Raw genomic sequence first — 21,838 nt, forward strand, 5'->3', positions numbered from 1 at the left:
TGATTGTTCATTTCTGGTAAGATCCATAAGGAAAAAATTATATTCTGTATCAGTTGTGTTGGCTGTTTATGAATATCAAGGCCTACCACTAAGTATTAAAAACACTGATGAATGAAGCACTGAAGCCATTGATTTGTGATAGATATTCTTATTTCCTGTAGGTGGAACACACATTATCTGTTCCTGGCCTTTTTGCTTAATGCACAGTGGCATTCACATGGATCCTGGATGATCCTGGAAGTTTGGCAACTCCAGCCAGTGACTGAGCCTGGAATCTTCCTGGCCTGTATGTTGACAGTCACCACAGGTTGGTGAACTGCCTTAAAGCTCCTGTATCTGAAGGGTGAAAGACTAAATCTGGTAATTAAGTCTGGTGTCTGAATCATGTTCACCAAAACAAACCAAAAAGCAATCAACTCTGAACATCCCCATCCATCTTCACCCTGTCTCTTGTAAAAATGAGTAAGAAATGGGCAGGTTGGAGATTGATGCTGTCATGAGACCCTGAATAATTGGGATCTTCCTTGTCAATTCTGATCTAAGCATATTAGTGAAATATAACTCAAGACATCTTTTTCTTGTGGAAATAATTTATTGACTAATCAGCAACACAACAACAGGGCCATCTTTTCCCATTTTTAAAATATCTTCATAAACTCCCTACTGTGTGGAAGCAGTCCATTCAGCCTATCAAGTCCACACCAACTTCCCATTACAGCATTGTGTCCAGACCCATCCCATGGCTAATTCACCTAGCCTGCATAGCTTTGGACCTTATGGGCAATTTAATATGGCCAATCCATCTAACCTGCACCTCTTTAGACTGTGGGAGGAAACCCATGCTGACACGGGGAGAATGTGCAAACTCCACACGACAGTTGTCCGAGGCTGGAATTGAGCCCAGGTCTCTGACACTGTGAGGCAGCAATGCTAACCACTGAGCCACCGTGCTACCCCAAAACCAGAAAGTATTATTACACACAACTGATCAGCTTTCTCCCCACAATCAAATCACCCATGGTAATGGTCATCATTTATCCTCCACAAATTAAATCAGTTGTGTTTCCAACTAATCAAGTGAAATGAAATACCCAATAGGTACACAAATGTGGTGGGCTGAAGGGCCTGTTCCTGTACTGTACTGTTCTTTGTTTTCTATGGGCAATACAAATCTCCAAAGGTGAGGGAAAGGTCGGGAGTAGAGAACGGGGTTAAATCAAATTGGAATTGAAAGGGGAGACATGGCATTCCACCTCCTACAGTGCCCAACTTTATAAAAGTACTGAGAATGTACATTGCGTGCTCCCTCTTGTAGGACACCCGGCACGAATATAGCAGCATAGGAAGAGCAGACAGTCAGCAGCTTTGACCACTCTCCACTGCCCCCTGCCTGGACCTGCCTTTCCCCCCTCTCTATATTTACTCAGTCACTTAGTTAATCAATTGACTCCTATCAGCAGCCTAATTCTGGCTATTCTGACTACCTTTAGCCCTGTGACTGAAGGTAAAGAAAGAGTCAAGAAGTGGCATGAAGGGGAGAGAAGAGAACAATCACAAAAAGCAGAAAGTATTCTTCTCCGCTAGCATACTCCAGTGTCCACCTCCACTCCCAGCACAGGTACAAGGAGCCAAATGGACTCTTGAGTGTTGTTTATTCTAAGATTAAAATGGTTACTATTAATCAAAACCTACCGTAATTCTGATAAGCTGGTCTTCTTCGTTGCTTGAATTTCTCCACAGCAAGTCAACATTGATGTTGGATGCAATTTTAAATCCAGCACTGTCTTTGTCTGTTCCTCTACCTCTGTCTAATTGTACCTCCATGGTATAACTGTATTTGTAGGTCTTCTCTGCATTAAACCTCGGTCCACCACGTTGCGCTGATTAAAAAGAAAAAATTAAAATTACAATAAGTCAGATTTGCAGCAAGCTGTGTTCCTGTGAGGAGTATCTCAGGTCATACCCACTTGGTTGAAAGTGAAGGTTGTTGTCAGTTCCCCAAGCAACAATTGCATTGCCTCATTAGAAAGTTCAGCAGAGTTTGTTTCGGGGAAGCAAACTTACATCAAGGCAGATGCACGTGCAAGAGACGTAGAATCATAGAATCTCTACAGTGTAGAAAGAAACCATTCGGCCCATCAAGTCCTCACCGACCTCCAAGGTGCATTCCACTCAGGCCAACTCCTCACTCTATCTCTGTAACCCTGCATTTCCCATGACTAATCCACCTAGCCTACACATCTTTGAACCTAAAGGTGTTAGTGAAAGAAAGCCAGATTTTTCTTGTAGAGTAGTGACACTCAGCCCACCTTCACCTCTCTCTTGATCCCTCTACTGTCTCTGAGTTGTTAATCTGTTTTCCGATATCCTTTCCTGAAGGAGCAGAAATTTCCTCTAACTGGTTAGGAATACAAAGTCATTTGGTTTGAATTCTGAACAAACCTCAATCCATAACCCTTTTCCTGGGTAATGTGGTCTATGTTGTCCTGGAGGCTGAACCAGACAATCCTCACCCTCAGCTGCCCACTTTTCTCTGAGGTGAGATCTCAATCACAGATCCACACCCTCGCCAAAACAACCCTCACTTCCACCTTGGCCCCGTGCTCAGCTCATTTGAGAATTCTCTCCCTAATGGCATTGTGAGTCAACCCATAGCAAGTGGACTGCAGTGGTTCAAGAAGGTAGCTTACCACCACCTTCTCAAGGGCAACTAGGGACAGGCAATAAATGCTGGCCAACCATTCACATCCATATCCCACAGATGAATAAAACAAAACAACTTGAATAGATAGTCACACTGGTCAGTATTGTTCTGAAGTATCAACTGAGACAAGTCCATAATGGGATGTGAGTTTACAGGCTTGCAGGCTAGGGAATTAAGTGCTGTCCAAAGCAGATGTCAATGTGCTGTGGATTGACCATTTTGTAAATCACTGTTCCCTATCAGTAAAATATTCTCAACTTTGCCATAATATTTGTTAGCGATCTGTTTAGTTGAGTTTGTGCAGTGTATCTAATTTAACACAGTTTGGTGAGTGATTTCCTTGATATTTACAGATATTCTAACATTTTCACTCAAAATAAAATGAATTACTTGTAGGCCACTTCATTTAATGGACTAACCCTTACCAATTGCACTATTTCAAACTCAAATGTTTGAGTGCCTGATGAACTAATCGTTTTGAGGTGACTATACAACAATCTTTGCTGAGAAAAGACAGGTTTTGTTGAATTTTAACAGGTAAGGTATCTCAATAGTTTGAGCTACAGGCAAAGCTAGCTGTTTTCTTACTGTTACTATGCAGTACTAACATGAGTGGTGTTCACCACGAACAGAATGCTGCTGTCAAACCAAAAGATCAATGCTTATCACACAAATGGGTAATGTGGTCTATGAGTATCAGTGCCAGTTTGATGCCATTTGTCCCAAAAGCTCCTTAGACAGCACCTAGCACATGACCTAACACCTACCATCCTGAGGCAAATACATGGAAACCCATTCCCTCCAAGCCATTCACCATCCTGACTTGGAAATATATCGCTGTTCCCTCAGTGTTGCTGAAATGTCCTCATTCACAGCATTGTGGGGATACCTAAACTAAATGGACTGAAGTGGTTCAAGAAGGCACTCAACATCACCAGGGAAATTAGAGAGGGCAATAATGCTGGCACAGTGACACCCAATTCCATGCCGCTTCAGTTGTAAAGTGCCTTGGAACTTTTTAGTACTATAAAGTTAAAGGTGCTATACATGTTTTTGCTGTTGTGCACAAATGTCTGGTTAATTCAATTAGTAAAATATACACTGTGCAGAGGACCTTAATTTAACCAGACAGTCTGGGAACATAAAAACAGAAATGCTGGAGAAACTCAGCAGGTCAGGCAGCATCTGCAGAAAGAGAAACAGAGTTAACTTTTCAAGTTCAAGACTTGAGTATGACTCTTCTTCCAAACAGGCTAGAAATGCTGTGTGTAACTATCTGAAACAGGTGAGAGAATATTAATTGCATTGCAATGAAAATAATGTGTCTACATTGTTAACGTATAGAAGGCTTGTGTTTTTCACTCAAATTATAAATTTCCATCACGCTATAGCTGATGATTTCAGAAGTAGCGAACTGTTGAGTCCAGGAGTTTTAGGGCCATCTAATCGATTGAAAATGATTAAATGATTTGATGGATTATTTAGAGACAAACTCTGGTGGAGTCTAAAACAAGGGGCCATAATCTCACAATTAAAGCCAGGCAATTGAAAAGTGATAGTAAGAAGAATTTCTTCACAAAAAAGGATAGCAGAAATTTACAATTCCCTCCAGTTATTGAGACCTGGGGATTAAGGAAAAAATACAAAACTGAGATTGATAGCAATATAATTGATTGGGGTATTTTATTGCATTACACAACAAAGATGGTTTGATGTAATTTAATGGTAAAACAGGTTTGGTGGGCTGAATGGCCTCTTCATGTTCCTATTTTCCTGTATTCTTTGACTCACTTTAAACATCACCATGGGGAGAGCTATCAGTGGAATATGAGCAGATGTGGCAGAGACCATCGAACACTGGATTAGCACACTTCATCATTAGAGACACAAGGCAATCATGGGGGGAATAAAATAATTTCCTGAAGATGGGAGAGTACAGCAAAAATAATTACTCTTTAAATGACCTAAAGGTCTGTTTAGGGGAATTAGCCTCTAACTGATGAGGACTTGTTTCATTTTCAGGATCTAAATCTCATATTAAACATTCACAGTCCAATTACATCCAGGTACACTTTGTGGGTTGAATGATAGATTACATTACCCTCCTGTCACTATCGATATTTGTAACTTTCCTGTTCAGATATAGTATAAAACACCTCTGGCCCAGGTTGAATATCAACCTGCAAGCCCTTTAACACATGCAAAGAGCAAGTGATAAGAGTGGGAGAGATTTTTGGTCAGGCTTGTGATGGAAGGAAAGTTGGACTCGACATAACTGTCTATAGCTCCAATGGTCTTGAGTTTTGAACCAGAGGTTCTTCTGCTCAGAGGTAAGGATACTATCCCTGCACACAAAAACCCTAGCTCCTGTCACTATTTGTTGGTAGCAATGTCATGGCAGATTTTAATAAGCTATAACTTGTTAAACAGTTCTCAACCTTAATCCTTTGTGTTTGTTATTCTGACCACCTCAAGGATCACCTCAATCAAAAGGCAGGTGTGTATATCACAATGCATTCAGTGAGTCCGAGTGCAGTGACAATTTTTATACATACAGTATGTTCTGGTGCGATAGACAGTGATGGCAGAGTCTCTGAATTTCCTTCCATCACAGGACTGACCAGGAATTCCTCCTCTTCTTATCATCTGCCCTTGGTGTATGTTGAAAGGACTCACAGGTTGATATTCAATCAGTTTAGCCAAGAACCAAACACACCGTCTTTGACTATTGAGTCTTGGAGTGGCTCAGAGGCAGGGAAGGTGAAACAAATCTGGGTCAGAGCGATCTCCTGGAATTGTTTGATTAACTAAAGTGTGGGAGAGAAATTTCCCAGAGTATTTTTTCCAAATTGCCCTGGGTGTTTTTTCAGCTTTTCATTTTGCCTGGCATGTGGTTTCAGGCAGAGAGTGTAAATACTGCAAACCACACAGCACCACTCTTATGTGGGACAGGTCGTGAGTATTTGCAGGTACAGCACATAGCAAGAAGGCTAATAGATTGATATCCATTATAATGAAGCAAAGTAAATATTAAAGTAATAGTGTTATGCTTCAGTTATATAGGGTACTGGTGAGACCACATCTCAAATACTGTGTCCAGGTTTGGTCTCGTTATTTAACAAAGGATAAAAACGTGTTGGAGTTAGTTGAGAGAGGGTTTATTAGATTGACACCTGGAATGAATGGGTTGTCTTATGAGGAAAGGTTGGACAGGCTGGACTTGTTTCCTCTGGAGTTTAGAAGACCGAGGGGTGACTTGATCGAAGTGTATAAGATCCTGAATGGTCTTAACAAGGTGGGCGTGGAGACAATGTTTCCTCTTGTGGGTGAGTTCAGAATAAGGGGACACTTTTAAAATTAGGTGGTCACCCTTATTGAACAGAAAGCATTTCTCTCAGAGCATTGTGTGACTGGATCTCTCTGTCTCAGAAGGCAGTGGACATAGTTCATTAAAGATATAGGTGGATACATTCTTATTAGGCAATGGTTATTGTAGATGGGAATGTGATATTCAGAAACAAACAGAGCAGCCAAGATCTTATTGAATGCCAGAACAGGCCCGAAGAGTTGAATGGCTGACATCTGCTCCTACTTTGTATGTCCCTCAGTACCTGGATGCAACTTAATGCAGTGGACCCTCTTGAAATGACGTGATGAGGACTTCTAACCAGGTCTGCAGTGACATGTGAGCACCCCTATCACCTCCATTAAATATAACCCATCAGCAACAGAATATACATTTACACAAGAGAGCCTTGAGCTTATTAATTTTGAAATTTTAGTCGAGAAATGATCTTATGGAAGTGTAAAAGATGGCAAATAGAAAAATAGGTTCAGGAAATGTCCTTAAATGAAACAGCGAGAGTATGAAGTGTCCTGCCTGATTGGGTGGTGGAATTCAATGGTAACTTATCAAAGCTGGAATTGAAAATGAAAATATTCAAAGGAAAGATTTCCAGGCTATGGAGAAGAGTAAAGGAGTAGGATTAATCGGTAGACTCGTGATAGAGCCAACAGCACAATGGCTTCCTATTTGACCTTTGAGGGATTTATGATTCTGTGAGCAGGACAAGTGGTTACAGGACAAATTGGTACAGCACAAATTCCTGATACCTGAAAGGTCTTCACACAAAGAGTGATCATCAAGTAGATTTCAATTCCAGCAGAGAGTGGAGATCAAAAACCTGGAATCATTGAAGAAACTTAAGTACCACTGGGATTAGGTTTGAAACAAGCCAAATATCTTTCTAGCCTTTGTTAATATTGTTATTGTGGAGGGCAGGTAACCAAAATGTTGATTTATCCTGATTCGTCAAATAATTTCAGCTTTAATATTTTTTGAGAAGAGAAACACATTGCTGAAGCCTTATGTCTTGCACTCATCAGGACCAATACAAGAATTCCAAATTTCAAACGATGTGAACAATATATACAGCAGCCAAAAAAATGTTCATTAGCTGCCATGTCAACTATGATTGGATAAAGCATTGCCACTTTGTGAATTACTTCAGAACTTGAGAGTCTACAGCTCCTCCATGGCAATACCTCAGCCAATCCGAATCAACTTGCCAACCAAACAACACCCTTTCATTCTGAAGTATAAATTGTTGTGATTATTTGAAATTTGATATTCTTGCATTTATCCTGATGAGTGCAAAATGCAATTCTTCAATATTGTCTCTCCAACAAAATCAAGCTCTCTATAACCAAGTAACTTAGTCAACTGTGATTTAATTGATCAATTCCATTTTAGGTGTTGCTAGGGCCCAATTTTAAACTCCTCTTCCCAAAAATGAAAGAACTTGCTGGATTATAGTGAAACACGACTAAAACAGGTATAACCTAACCCATTCATTAGGTAACATTTGAGATTGATTCCAACACTAGCTTTGCACAAATGTGATATAAAACTCTATCCTTTGTATATATTTGTTTTACCCCTCAGTATTATATCTAAACTGGCTAACTGATCCACCGAGCTCCAACAATGGATTGAAAATGTAACATTTTTCCATTCATTCATTCATGGGCTGGGTATTGCTAGTTGGACCAGTATTTATTATCCATCCTCCAGTGCCTTGAAGGTGGTATGAGCATAGTTTTTGAACTGTTGCTGTCCTTACGGGTGTAGCTTCACACCACATCACTCAGTGACTATAAAGGAATGGCAATATAAGGGAACTTCAAATGGTGGTCCCACCATCGGCTGCTTTTATCCTTTTAGATGGTAGATGTCTTGCTTCCAAGGGTGCTGCCTAAAGAGCCTTGGACAGTTACAGATGGTACACATTAATTAATTGTGTTTTGAGAACCCTTCTGGTCTCACTCATCCCTCTGCCTGTGACCTCCTCCAGACCTACAACCCTCCAATATAACTGCACTCTCTCAATCCTGGCCTCTTGAGCGTCCTTGATTTCCAGTGCTCCTCCATTGACAGCTTGTTAGGCTTAAAATTCTGGAATTTCCTCCCTTAGTCCCACTCAGCCTCCCTCTAATCCTTGAATATCTTCTTTAAAACATACCTTGCTATCAGGATTTTGGTCATCTGTCCTCATATCTTCTTAGGGGAGAAAGTGAGGACTGCAGATGCTGGAAATCAGAGCTGAAAATGTGTTGCTGGAAAAGCGCAGCAGGTCAGGCAGCATCCAAGGAACAGGAGAATCGACGTTTCGGGCATAAGCCCTTCTTCAGGATTCCTGCTGGACAAACTTTCCTCATTCCTGAAGAAGGGCTTATGCCCGAAACGTCGATTCTCCTGTTCCTTGGATGCTGCCTGACCTGCTGCGCTTTTCCAGCAACACATTTTCAGCTCATATCTTCTTATACAATTCAGTGTCAAATTTTGTTGATAATCACTGCTGTCAATTCACTTGTGACAGTAAATTGTCTAAACGTGCTATCTATATGCAGTTTGTTCTTTGGTTGTTCAATCAGGGCATATATCACTTTCTTAAACTCCAGCAAATACAATCTGATCTAACAGACTAACCTTTTCTCATAACACAAACAATCCATTCCAGATATAGTTCAGGAATTTTTCTCTGTACTGATTCCAAGTCATTTAATTCCTCCCTTAAATAAGGATATCAATACTGTACATGGAAGCCTGTTGGGGCTGGGATATTCAAGGCTGAGAAAGACAGATTTTTTTTGATCAGTAAGGGGATCCATGGTGGTAGGGATAAGGCATGGAAGTGGAGCTGAGGATAATCAGATTAGCCAGAGCAGGCTCGATGGGCTGAATGGCTTACTTCTGCTCTTACATCTTATGATGTATAGGTCATAGTCTCCTGGAAATGATCTCATAAATACCCTTTATAATTGAAGCATGATGTGAGCTACAACACTTTATTTCTTCCTGGACACCCCAGAGAGATTTTCAGAAGCATTGCTCCCTAGTGATGAGACCAACTATGGTATCTCAAATATGCAGTACAATGCTTGTGGCATTATGAAGTACAGATACATTGAAATTAAACTGATTATATTGATACTGATTATATTAAGTGCATGATAAGCTAAAGTCTTCATAAACTCAATGGAACAATAACGTATCAGGCACCTTATCAAAATGCGTTGTTGTCACAATCCATAAAACTGGGTGCAAAAGTTCAAACTTGTACACAGGTTTTTGAGTTGCAAGTCTAGTTTGAGACTTAACATCAGTGACACTGACCTATCCCTGTGAACCCATGTGTTTTAGTGGACAAGTTAAAGTACAATGTTGTGTGGGTAGAGGTTTGTAGACTACTGCAGCCCTCTGCCTGATTACAGCATGCAATGGTTCACAGACACGTAGGAACAGGAGGAGAGCATCCAATCAATCCAGATTGTTCCGCCACTCAATTAGATCATTTCTTTAATCTACTCACGGGATGTGGGCATCTCTGGCTAGACCAGCATTTATTGCCCATCCGTAGTTACCCAGAAGGAAGTTAAGAATCCTTGCTTCTGGAGGCACATGCAGGCCAGACCAGGTAAGGAAGACAGATCATCTACCCCAGTGCCACTTTCCTGCACTATCTCCATGTTTCTTGATGCTATTACTCTCCAAAAATTATCAATTACTTTCTCAAGAATGGTACATCTTAAATAAAATCAATTGCAAATTTCTCTGATCCTTGCCACACTCTGAGGTTCAAATTATCAGGAAAGGCTGAAGATTGTGGGGCTCTTATCTCCAAAGTTGACTGAATAAAGGATGTACTTTTTGAAGCAGCTTATTGGGGGAAACATAGAGAAGATGTTTCAATTTCTCAACTGGGGAGTGCAAGATGAGGGCCAGTAAAAGGTAAGTTGGTCACCCAGAGGTCCAATAAACAAATCAGAAAAAATGTCATTACCCAGGGGATGGTGACAATGTGGAACCCACTCTCTGTAGTGAGTGGTTGAAGCAAGCAGCATAGCTCCATGTAAAGGGAATCCAGATGAGCACACAAGACAGAGAACACTAGAAGGATATTTTGATCAAGTTGGAGCAGGAGTAGGCCATTCAGCCCATTGAGGTGTTCAACCATTCAATGTGAGCAAGGCTGATCTGATTATGGCTGGAACTCCACTTTCCTGTCAGCACCACCATATTCCTTGACTCCCTTGTTAATCAAAAATGAGAGGAGACTCGTGTGGAATGTAAATACTGACATGGATGGGCCAAATGGTCTGATTCCATACTGCAACTTTTGTGTAAGTCCATGTTTGGTCTGTATAGCCAGCTCACAGGAAACCTGTAAGTAATTGTTGGGGAAATAACACAAAGTGGGCAGATGTGATTCAGCATCTTCAGAAATCTACCTAAGCATTATCATTATTGGAGAAAACACAGTTAACATTGTAAATCCAGTACCACTCTTCTACAGAACAAATACATTTGGCAGAGGAGGGGAGAAGGTAACAGATGGCGTGGAAACCCAGTGCAAAAGTCAAAGGGTTTTGTTTTGTTTTATTTCATTTACTCACAGGATGTGAGCATTGCTGGCCAGCATTTATTGCCCATTCCTAATTGCCCTTCAGAGGGTGGCAGTGAAGTCTTCTTGAACCACTGCACTCCGTGTTATTGTTTAACAACCCCTTTGCCTTTTGCATTGGAGCACTACTACCGCTGTCACCTTTGACCCTCGTCCACTTCTGTTGAAAGTTTGAACAAAACTAATTTTTAGCTCCTTTCAGTTCTGAAGAGAAGTCATTCTGGACTTGAAACATTAACTCTGTTTCTCTCTCCACAGGTGCTGCCAGACCTGCTGAGTTTTTCCAGCTGTTCCCTGTGTTTGTTTCAGATTTCCACCATCTGCAGTACTTTGTTTTTGTTTAAGCCTTGCCCCCTCCCCCACTACCAAACGCTAACCCAACTAACCCACAGTCTCCCCCATCCACACCCAGAACCTACACCCACACACTGGGTTTGCAATTATAGCTGCACAACCCAGGGGAAAGTTCTAGCTGTAATCACTGGGAGAGAAACCATGTCCCAAAGGCTGATAGGCTCAAGAGACATGCAAGCACAGCTCTAAGTCATACCCCTTAAAGTCTAACTAAGGACAATGTGTTATAGGAAAACAAAAAGGAAGAGTACTTATTAAAAAGGCTGAAGGTGGTCCATAAATGATACAGCTAGGAGGAAAGTCTTATTTTTTCAAACACATATTAATACATTTGCATATATCCACAACACAAGGCTATAATATTCTTCTTGACCCTAGGCTGTAACATCACGTTCTTCCAACCTCCCCCAAGATTCTCAAACAGAGTTATATAAAGAAACTGCAATGTAATATTTTAATACAGCAGGTTGTTTGAGTGTGTTACCTGAAATGATGTGGAAAGCAGATTGATTAATAATTTTCAAAGCGAGTTGGATCAATACTTGGAAAGAAAAAATTCAAAGGGACAAGGTGATTGAGTGTGAAACTAGTTGAATTTTGCACTTTGAATTGTATGATGCTGTAAAACACCATGATTCTAAAGCCTTTAAATCCAATGTACAGTTAAAGGAGATGTAATCCATATTCGCATACTTAGACAAGACTCTTCCTAGACTCAAATCACAGTCATGTTCAATTTGCAATAGCTTCGAGCCACTACCTGATTTACAGTTGGTGGAGGTATATTGACAAACAGAATAATTTTTATACAAATAATTCCAAAGTCTAGACATGGGTTCAAATATCACCACAACAGCCAGGAATTTAATTAAATAAATAAACCTGAAATGAGAAAGCTAGGCTGGGTGTAGTGACTCTGAAATTATCAGATTGGAGAAAAGTCCATCTCATTCATTCATGCCAATCAGGGATGGAAATCTGTCACCCTTTCCCAGTCTGGCCTATCGGACCACCAGGTCCACAGCAATGTAGCTGACTCAACTACAGAACAAGCCACCCAGCTGTAGGTGGCTCACAACCATCTACTCCAGCAAATTTAGGGATGGGCAATAAACACTGGCATTGCCAACAACATCCACATCCTGTGAATTAATTCTAAAACGTTTTGAAAGTTGTGGGAACTTGGAAAAAAATGACCAGAAAAGACTGCAAATTATGGCCATCTCAAACATCAAAACACTCTGTCCTATACTCCTTAAAATATCTATCCAATTCTCCTGTAGTGCTTTGCACAATATCTGCTTCCATGAACAGCCCATTCACCAAATTCGTAACCTTCTGTGTAATGTAATTAAATCCAAACTTATCTTTCTTAAGCTTCAGCTCTTTCCCCCTAATTTGAGATCATAACAACCCTGAAACTATTTTCACAGTTCAATTTATGTATGTCTGAAGAATCTTGACCATTTGACGGCAATAGAGGTAGCATCATTGATGATTTCTAAAGTTAAGTGAGATAGATACTTGATTGACAAGGGTGTAGGGGTTGAGGGAGTAACATTGCATTGAACAGCTATGGCTTTATCAAATGACACAGCAGCCTTGAGGAGCTGAATGGCCTGCTCATGCCCCTACTTTTATGTTCGTATATGCTGGATACTGTGAAGGAATGTTCTGCCCAACTTTTATGGCATGCGATTTGTGTGATTTTATATCCTTGTGTAAGTGAAAATAACTTTTTATGTTCTCATTGGCTCCTACTAACAAATGAACACAGTAGCTTCAAGTCAGAAGGGAAAAAAATAAAGCGCAAAACCAAAATAAAGACCATTCAGCCCAGATAGGTCTCTTTGATTCCATGTTAAGGAATTGAATCGAACTAACAGCAGGAAGACAACAGTTTGGCCTAACTTGCCCACCTGTCACCTTAAGTTCTGCAAGAGCCTCATCTCTTCCTCCCTGGTGTTAATAAACTTCTGAATGGACCTCTCAAATTTTAAATTTAATGTCGATCTCGCGCTCTGTCTGCCTTCTCTGTAGCTGTAACATTGTATTTCTTGCTCTGTTTTAATACCTTCATGCATTTTATATGGTATGATTTGTCTGTGCTGCATACAAAACACAAAAACATTTCACTGTACCTAGGTACATGTGACAATAACAAATCAAATCAAAAATCTCAGCTCAGTTCAACTCAGTTTATCAGCATAACCTTTAAATCCTCTCAACTGCAAGCTCATCAGCTTCTCTCACCTTAATTCATCTACTTATCTAAACTGGTATTCCAGTGAATTCCTCATTCCCACAAGTCTCCCAGTAAAGAGACTTCTCCTGAATTCTATATTAGAGATATTGGATCCCCCCTCAATGCCCAACAAGTAAATCTCTAATCTTCCAAACGACAACAGAACAACAGAGCGAAATGTTTGACACAAGTAGCAATGTATTGGCTGCAAATGACTCAACTGTTATTTCGGCAATAATTGTCCTTGTGCCTCATTAATTGTGAAAGATAGGGAAAGGATCCGGAATTAGATAGAAACACTGGCTAGGATAAATGCTGCAGGACACTGCATTTGCAGACTTCAGTACACACAGAAAATACCAAGAAAAAAACACCAATTACATGTACTCACGTTTTGCAGAAATTGAAGACGAGATCAGCAGGATTAGCAGCACCCCAAGTGTTGACATTTTTCAACACCGTGTATCCAGGCAGGAGAAATTAGAAGGTGCAGCCTCGAAGAAGATGCCAACGTATCAAAAAGACAGAGGTGGAGGGAGAGGTGAGTGGCTTGGAGGGGCACTCACAAAATCAAATCGGCTCTGGAGAAGGGAGCCACTGAAAAAGTTAGGGCAGAAGGTTTTAACGTTTATCTAGATGGAACAGAGGTCAGGTTCCAAACTCCACATTGTGGTTCTAAGTCCTAGAGTTAAATATTAATCAGCAATGATTTTATACAGATCCTGACACAGAAACTGATTGGACCAAGAAAACATTCTGAGCTCTCATTCCATCCGACAGAGAGAAGGTACATGATACTTCACATTCGCTCTAGGAATGTGAATCAAGAATGCAAAGCTTTTGACATTCTCTCCAGTGTTACATTCTGTCCATTTCACAGAACTGAACGTGGTAGGATTTAATGTGGTGGGTTTGAAAAGGGTCTTTGAAACATGTCAAAGGTAATGGGTAAAATCTTAGTGGCAGCTTCAAATCACTGATCTCACTCAGAATTACAGCTAGCTGCTTTACCTTGGACAAGGCCAAGCAATATTGGGTGTGATCCTTTCGAGAAAAAGAAGTCTTGCATTCATATAGAACTTTTCTTGACTATAGGAAATCCTTCTACACAGGTAAATAAGTACTTTTAAAATGTAGTCACTGGTGCAACGTTGCAGTCATTTAAATTACCTGAAACACACCCCAAATGAGTGTGATAATCTCACTTGCTGACAGTGGGTGTGGCATTGCATGGGAACACTACTCCCTGCAAGTTCCCCTTTAAGCCGCTCACCATCCTGACTTAGAAATATGTCACTGTGCCTTTACTGTCACTGGGTCAAAATTCCCTCAGGGCACTGTGAGTGTTCCTACACCATATGGACTTCAAGAAAGCCACTCATCATCATCTACTCTAGGACAATTATGGAAGGACAATAAATACTAACCATACAGCAACATCCATATCCCCTGAATGAATAAATGAATACTGACCAGCACTACTCCTTTGAAATAGGTCCACTTTAAAGGTAGATGTAGCTGCTATTTAACACCTCAATCAATCACTACCTCCAGCAGAGCAGCACTCCTTCAGTGCTGCATTGGAAGCACCAGTTCTAAATTTTGTGCTTAAATCTCTGGAGTGGATCATGAACCTACAACCTTCTGACTCTGAGGTGAGTCATTTACCAACTGAGCCACAGCTGTTCAGGAGCATTAGATGGAAAAGGAACAGAAAGTGCTGGAGAAACTCAGCAGGTCTGACAGCATCTGTGGAGAGAGAGTGAATGTGCTAATATTTCCAGTCCAGTGACCCTTATTTAGAACTGAAAGCAGCAGGGAAATAATAGCATTATGTTGATGACAGCAGGTGTGGGTGGGGGTGTCAGGGGATAGCAATGAGTGGATTAGATGGAGACAGTGCCCAGGGAGAGAAAATAAAGGGAAGCAGAAAAGGTGATTTCTGGTGATAAGCCAGGAGACAGGTAAATGTTGAATAGGTGCTAACAAGAAGTGCGAATAGTTAAAGATGGGTTGGCTGTGGTGGGAGTATCCCATACAGAACAGGAATCAGGATGGGGGATGGGTAACAAATATCAAGGAAAATGTTCACAGAAGTTAAAAAACAGGATGAATCTATTCCAAAGGTAAAGACCTATTAGACTCAAAACCTGTTGTGTTGTGTCTCAATTCTAGAGTGCAGTCTATTTTTAAGAGACAAGCTTATATCATCACCACATCAGAGAACAGTAAACATAGAACGGTACAGTGCATAACAAGCCCTTCAGTCCTCGATGTTGCGCCAATCCATGAACTAATATAAGCCCATCCCCCTACACTATCCCACCATCATCCACGTGCTTACCCAAGGATTGTTTAAATGCCCTTAATCTGGCCAGGTTAACTACATTGGCGGGCCGGGCATTTCACGCCTTTACCACTCTCTGAGTAAAGAACCTGTCTCTGACATCTGTCTTAAATCTATCACCCCTCAATTTGTAGCTATGCCCCCTCGTACAAGCTGACATCATCATCCTAGGAAAGCGACTCTCACTGTCTACCCTATCTAATCCTCTGATCATCTTGTATGTCTCTATCAAATCTCCTCTTAGCCTTCTCTCCAATGAGAACAGACCCAAGCCTTTCCTCGTAAGACCTTCCCTCCAGACCAGGCAACATCCTGGTAAAAATATGATCTGAGGGTATGAAGGTTTCAGACTCCAACTTCACTGGAACTTGAAGCATGACATGCTGACCGAAGAGTGCTGGTGGTTGTAAAATAGCTTATTATTTGTTAACCCAACACCTGTGACTATGTATGCATCAGAAGTGATCAGGGGCGCCCCACAAAGATCGGTGTTAGGATCTCAGTTATTCACATTATTTATTTATGACTTGGATAATGGCGTAGAAAGTCACATATCCAAATTTGCTGCTGACATCAAGTTAGGCAGCAGCACGGACAGTATAGATGATAGCATAAAATTACAAAGGGATATTGATAGACTAAGTGAATGGGAAAAAGCTTTGACAGATGGAGTTCAGTGTGAACAAGTGTGACATTATCCATTTTGGACCAAAGGTACTTTCTAGCTGAAGTTAAATCTAAAGGATGCCCAAAGAGACTTCAGTGTTCAGGTCTTTAAATCTTTAAAATATCATTAACAGGTGTAGAAAATAATCAAGAAAGCTAATGGAATTTTAGCCTTTATATCTTGATGACTGGAGGACAAGGATGAGTAAGTTATGCTGCAGTTATACAAAGTTGAAAAGTGTAGCACTGGAAAACGACAGCAGATCAGGCTGTATCCGAGGAGCGGGATGCTGCCTGACCTACTGTGCTTTTCCAGTGCCACACGTTTTGACTCGGATCTCCAGCATCTGCAGTCCTCACCTTCTCCTAGTTGCAGTTATACAAAACCCTATGACTGTTCTTCAGGGTAATTAGTGCATTCCCGCATATCTCATTTCAACTTCTATTGAAGAGTAAGAAAAACTGCCCAATGTTTATAAGTTAGAATGAGAAACTTCACAGAACTGTTATGGTAGGTATTGTGGTAAAAACAATGACTGCAGATGCTGGAAACCAGATTCTGGATCAGTGGTGCTGGAAGAGCACAGCAATTCAGGCAGCATCCGAGGACAGGCAAAATCGACGTTTCGGGCAAAAGCCCTTCATCAGGAATAAAGGCAGAGAGCCTGAAGCATGGAGAGATAAGGTAGAGGAGGGTGGGGGTGGGGAGAGAGTGGCATAGAGTACAATAGGTAAGTGGGGAAGGAGATGAAGGTGATAGGTCAGGGAGGAGAGGGTGGAGTGGATAGGTGGAAAAGGAGCTGGGCAGGTCGGACAAGTCCGGACAGGTCAGGGGATCGAGTTGCTGGAGGTTAGAAGCTAGGATGAGGTGGGGGAAGGAGAAATGAGGAAACTGTTGAAATCCACATTGATGCCCTGGGGTTGAAGTGTTCCGAGGCGGAAGATGAGGCGTTCTTCCTCCAGGCGTCTGGTGGTGAGGGAGCGGCGGTGGAGGAGGCCCAGCACCTCCATATCCTCGGCAGAGTGGGAGGGGGAGTTGAAATGTTGAGCCACTGGGCGATTTGGTTGATTGGTGCGGGTGTCTCGGAGATGTTCCCTAAAGCGCTCTGCTAGGAGGCGCCCATTCTCCCCAATGTAGAGGAGACCGCATCGGGAGCAACGGATACAATAGATGATATTAGTGGATGTGCAGGTAAAACTTTGATGGATGTGGAAAGCTCCTTTGGGGCCTTGGATAGAGGTGAGGGAGGAGGTGTGGGCGCAGGTTTTACAGTTCCTGCGGTGGCAGGGGAAAGTGCCAGGATGGGAGGGTGGGTCGTAGGGGGGCGTGGACCTGACCAGGTAGTCACGGAGGGAACGGTCTTTGCGGAAGGCGGAGAGGGGTGGGGAGGGAAATATATCCCTGGTGGTGGGGTCTGTTTGGAGGTGGCGGAAATGTCGGCGGATGATTTGGTTTATGCGAAGGTTGGTAGGGTGGAAGGTGAGCACCAGGGGCGTTCTGTCCTTGTTGCGGTTGGAGGGGTTAGGTCTGAGGGCGGAGGTGCGGGATGTGGATGAGATGCGTTGGAGGGCATCTTTAACCACGTGGGAAGGGAAATTGCGGTCTCTAAAGAAGGAGGCCATCTGGTGTGTTCTATGGTGGAACCGCTCCTCCTGGGAGCAGATACGGCGGAGGCGGAGGAATTGGGAATACGGGATGGCATTTTTGCAAGAGGTAGGGTGGGAAGAGGTGTAATCCAGGTAGCTGTGGGAGTCGGTGGGTTTGTAGAAGATGTCAGTGTCAAGTCGGTCGTCACTGATGGAGATGGAGAGGTCCAGGAAGGGGAGGGAGGTGTCAGAGATGGTCCAGGTAAATTTAAGGTCAGGGTGGAATGTGTTGGTGAAGTTGATGAATAGCTCAACCTCCTCGCGGGAGCACGAGGTGGCGCCAATGCAGTCATCAATGTAGTGGAGGAAGAGGTGGGGATTGGTGCCGGTGTAATTACGGAAGATCAACTGCTCTACGTAGCCAACAAAGAGACAGGCATAGCTGGGGCCCATACGTGTGCCCATGGCTACCCCTTTGGTCTGGAGGAAGTGGGAGGATTCAAAGGAGAAATTGTTAAGGGTGAGGACCAGTTCGGCCAAACGAATGAGAGTGTCGGTGGAGGGGTACTGTTGGGAACGTCTGGAGAGGAAAAAACGGAGGGCTTGGAGGCCCTGGTCATGGCGGATGGAGGTGTAGAGGGATTGGATATCCATGGTGAAGATGAGGCGTTGTGGGCCGGGGAAACGGAAGTCTTGGAGGAGGTGGAGGGCGTGGGTGGTGTCTCGAACGTATGTGGGGTGTTCCTGGACTAGGGGGGATAGGACAGTGTCGAGGTAGGTAGAGATGAGTTCAGTGGGGCAGGAGCATGCTGAGACAATGGGTCGGCCAGGGTGGTCAGGCTTGTGGATCTTGGGAAGGTGGTAGAACCGGGCAGTGCGGGGTTGCCGGACTATGAGGTTGGAAGCTGTGGGTGGGAGATCTCCTGAGGTGATGAGGTTCTGTATGGTCTGGGAGATGATGGTTTGGTGATGGGGGGTGGGGTCATGGTCAAGGGGGCGGTAGGAAGAGGTGTCCTCGAGTTGGCGTTTGGCTTCAGCGATGTAGAGGTCAGTGCGCCAGACTACCACTGCGCCCCCTTTGTCCACTGGCTTGATGGTGAGGTCAGGATTGGAGCAGAGGGATTGGAGGGCTGCGCGTTGTGAGGGTGAGAGGTTGGAGTGGGGGAGGGGGGTCGACAGGTTGAGGCGGTTAATGTCCCGGCGGCAGTTGGAAATGAAGAGGTCGAGGGCAGGTAATAGGCCAGCGTGGGGTGTCCAGGTGGATGCAGTGTGTTGGAGGTGGGCGAAGGGGTCCTCGGAAGGTGGGCGGGAGTCCTGATTGTGAAAGTAAGCTCGGAGGCGGAGGCGACGGAAGAATTGTTCGATGTCACGGCGTGTATTAAATTCATTGATGCGTGGACGGAGGGGGACAAAGGTGAGTCCTTTGCTGAGGACTGATCGTTCGTCCTCAGTGAGGGGGAGGTCTGGGGGGATGGTGAAAACTCGGCAGGGCTGGGAGCTGGGAGCTGGTGTGGGTGTAGAGCTGGGAGTGGGGTTGGAGCCAGTACCTGGAGTGGGTGTGATGGTGGGGGGAATGGGGGTAGAGTCATGAGCAGGGGTAGTGTTCCCCTCGGGGTTCTGGGGGGTGGGGATAGTGACAGTGGGGTCTGTGGGGGGCGTGTTCAGCAGAATGCAGGTGAGTGGCGCTGGTGGGGTCGGAAGTGATGGCAGACACGGCAGTAGGGGTGGCGGAAGTCACTGAGCGTGTGGCATCGGCGATGATGTGAGGGGCGGAAGTGGCTCTCTGCCTTTATTCCTGATGAATGGTAGGTATCGTGTCTGCACCAGTTCTCTGAGCATTTTGACACATTTCCATTCTCCTGCATTTTCTCTGTAACCGTTGCACATTGTTTCTATTTAAATAACCACCCAAAACGCTCTTGAATGCCTCACTGGAACCTGCCTCCACTACATTTCCAGGCAGAGCATTCCACACCCTAATTACACACTGGGTGAAAACACATCTTCTCACTTCGCATTTACTTCTTTTGCAAAACATTTTGAAATGTGTTCTCTCACCTTCCTCCATCCTTCTTTGAAACAGGAACAGCATCCCATTATCTGCTCTGTCCTCATCACTTGGAAATTTCGATCAGATCTCGTCATAGCTTTGTCCTTCCAAAGGAAATGTGTCCCGACTTGACCAATCTACCATAATAACTCAGGTTTCTCATCTCTGGAACCATTCTTGAAAATGTCTTCTGCGGTCTCTCCAATATGTTCGAAGAGCCCGTTTCCATGCTGTAAATCTCTATGACTCTTACGTTCACATTCTTCCTATAATGTATCACCCACACTTAAACAATACTCCACCAGAGGTGCAAGTGTCTTATATAAGTTCAACAACACCTTCCTGCACTTGAACTCAATGCCCCTAATAATAAAGCTGAGGGCAGAGTATACTTTCCGAACAGCTGTTTCTACTTGACCTGATACCTTTTGTTACGACACGGGTTAAACCCCCTGCTTAATTTAAACCAGCAACACAGAAAAGATTTATCCCGTGCAGTAATCTGTGAAAATTCGAGTGGCCAAGAACTTAAAGTAAAAATTAACAACTTTATTTCTTAAAGTATAACAGAGAATAATTAACTAACGACTATTTACAACTCCTTCTTCTAACCTATCTTTTACTTTTCCTTCTATGATACTAGTCTGATAAAACCCCCGAGTAAGATAGATCAAAAATTCAAATTTCAAAACCAGGTAGCTATCGAATCTTCCCTTTGCATCTTCCTTCTCTAGATTTTCTTCTTGGGGAATTACTCTTTCACAGATCATTGATAGATAAAGGTATCTTTAAGAGAGCAGTGCTTTAGGCAGTGTGTACATGCTGGTGGCTTGGCAATTCTCCCCCAGTTGTTCAATTGTTTTCCCAATTTTATACCCCAAACCATTGGATTGTTTCATTGGTGTTAATGTTGTCAAAATACCAAATTCAAACTTGATTGGAGTTTGGTATTTTGGGGCATAATTTAAACTGATTGGCCAAATTCAAATTTGTTTTTTTCTGTCTCCAGGCAACGCAGCTAATCTAGCTGTTCAACCAAAAGTTACATTTTAAATTTTCCAGTACTTAGTGTGTTTCTCTAAGTCCTTGCTAGTTTTCAACTCTCTTAAAGATACTGTCCCCTTTACACCTTCATAACACCTCCCCCCTCAAGAAAAAATGTACCATCATGATGAAAAGATGGCTTCATTTTGATTGCTATTCTTAAAACACATTTTCATAATATACAGATAACTTTAACCTAAGTTCACCTTAATGTCTTCCCATCTATATATATTGGATAAATACAAATCTCATCTAAACTTTATCAGTTAAATCTGCGATATTGCATCTGCAATTACATTCTTATGACCCAACATGTACGATTTTTAAATTAAAAGTCTGTAGCATAAGACTCCAATTAAATAGTCTCATATTCTTGTCTTTAGAGCTTTCTAAGAATGTAAGAGGATTACGATCCATGTACACAACCGTCTCCGACACATTCTTCATGACATACACATTAAAATGTTTAAGGCCAGTACCAAACTCAATTGTTCTTTTTCAAACGTGGAGTATTTCCTCAGGTGGATGTTGAGCTTCTTCAAAAAGTAACTAACTGGCAGTTCAATCCCATCCTCATCTTCCTGTAGGAGTACATCTCCAACTCCTATGTCACTAGCATCAATGGCAACTTTAAAAGGTTTTAAAAAGTTTGGTGTAACTAAAACTAGCATTCAAATGGTCGAATGCCTCCTGGCATTTTTCTATCCACCGAAACTCTATGTTCATCTTCAGCAAATTGGTTAATGGTGCCACTACACTGCTAAAGTTTGGAACAAATGTCTAATAGAATCCACTGAGTTCTAAGAATCGAAGCACCTCTTTCTTCGAGATTGGTCATGGAAATTTCTCGGTGGCATTCGTCTTTGTGTTCCGTGGG

General features: G+C 42.6%; 1 protein-coding gene across 1 annotated transcript in view; it reads right to left on the reverse strand.

The window, feature by feature from the left end:
* mttp (microsomal triglyceride transfer protein) overlaps positions 1-13,873 on the reverse strand; it is a 62,255-nt gene extending 48,382 nt beyond the window's left edge. Inside the window, exons 1-2 of the mRNA XM_043674459.2 lie at positions 13,659-13,873; positions 1,693-1,880 (exon numbers count right to left, since the gene is read on the reverse strand). Of these exons, the coding sequence (XP_043530394.2) occupies positions 1,693-1,880; positions 13,659-13,716 (246 nt within the window). The 5' untranslated portion in view covers positions 13,717-13,873. The remainder of the gene's footprint in view (positions 1-1,692; positions 1,881-13,658) is intronic.
* Between the last annotated feature and the right edge of the window lie 7,965 nt (positions 13,874-21,838).

This window comes from Chiloscyllium plagiosum, unplaced genomic scaffold (genome assembly GCF_037043375.1).
Source record: "Chiloscyllium plagiosum isolate Xiang-an unplaced genomic scaffold, Cpla_swu_hap1 HiC_scaffold_36, whole genome shotgun sequence".
NCBI classification, from domain to species: domain Eukaryota; kingdom Metazoa; phylum Chordata; class Chondrichthyes; order Orectolobiformes; family Hemiscylliidae; genus Chiloscyllium; species Chiloscyllium plagiosum.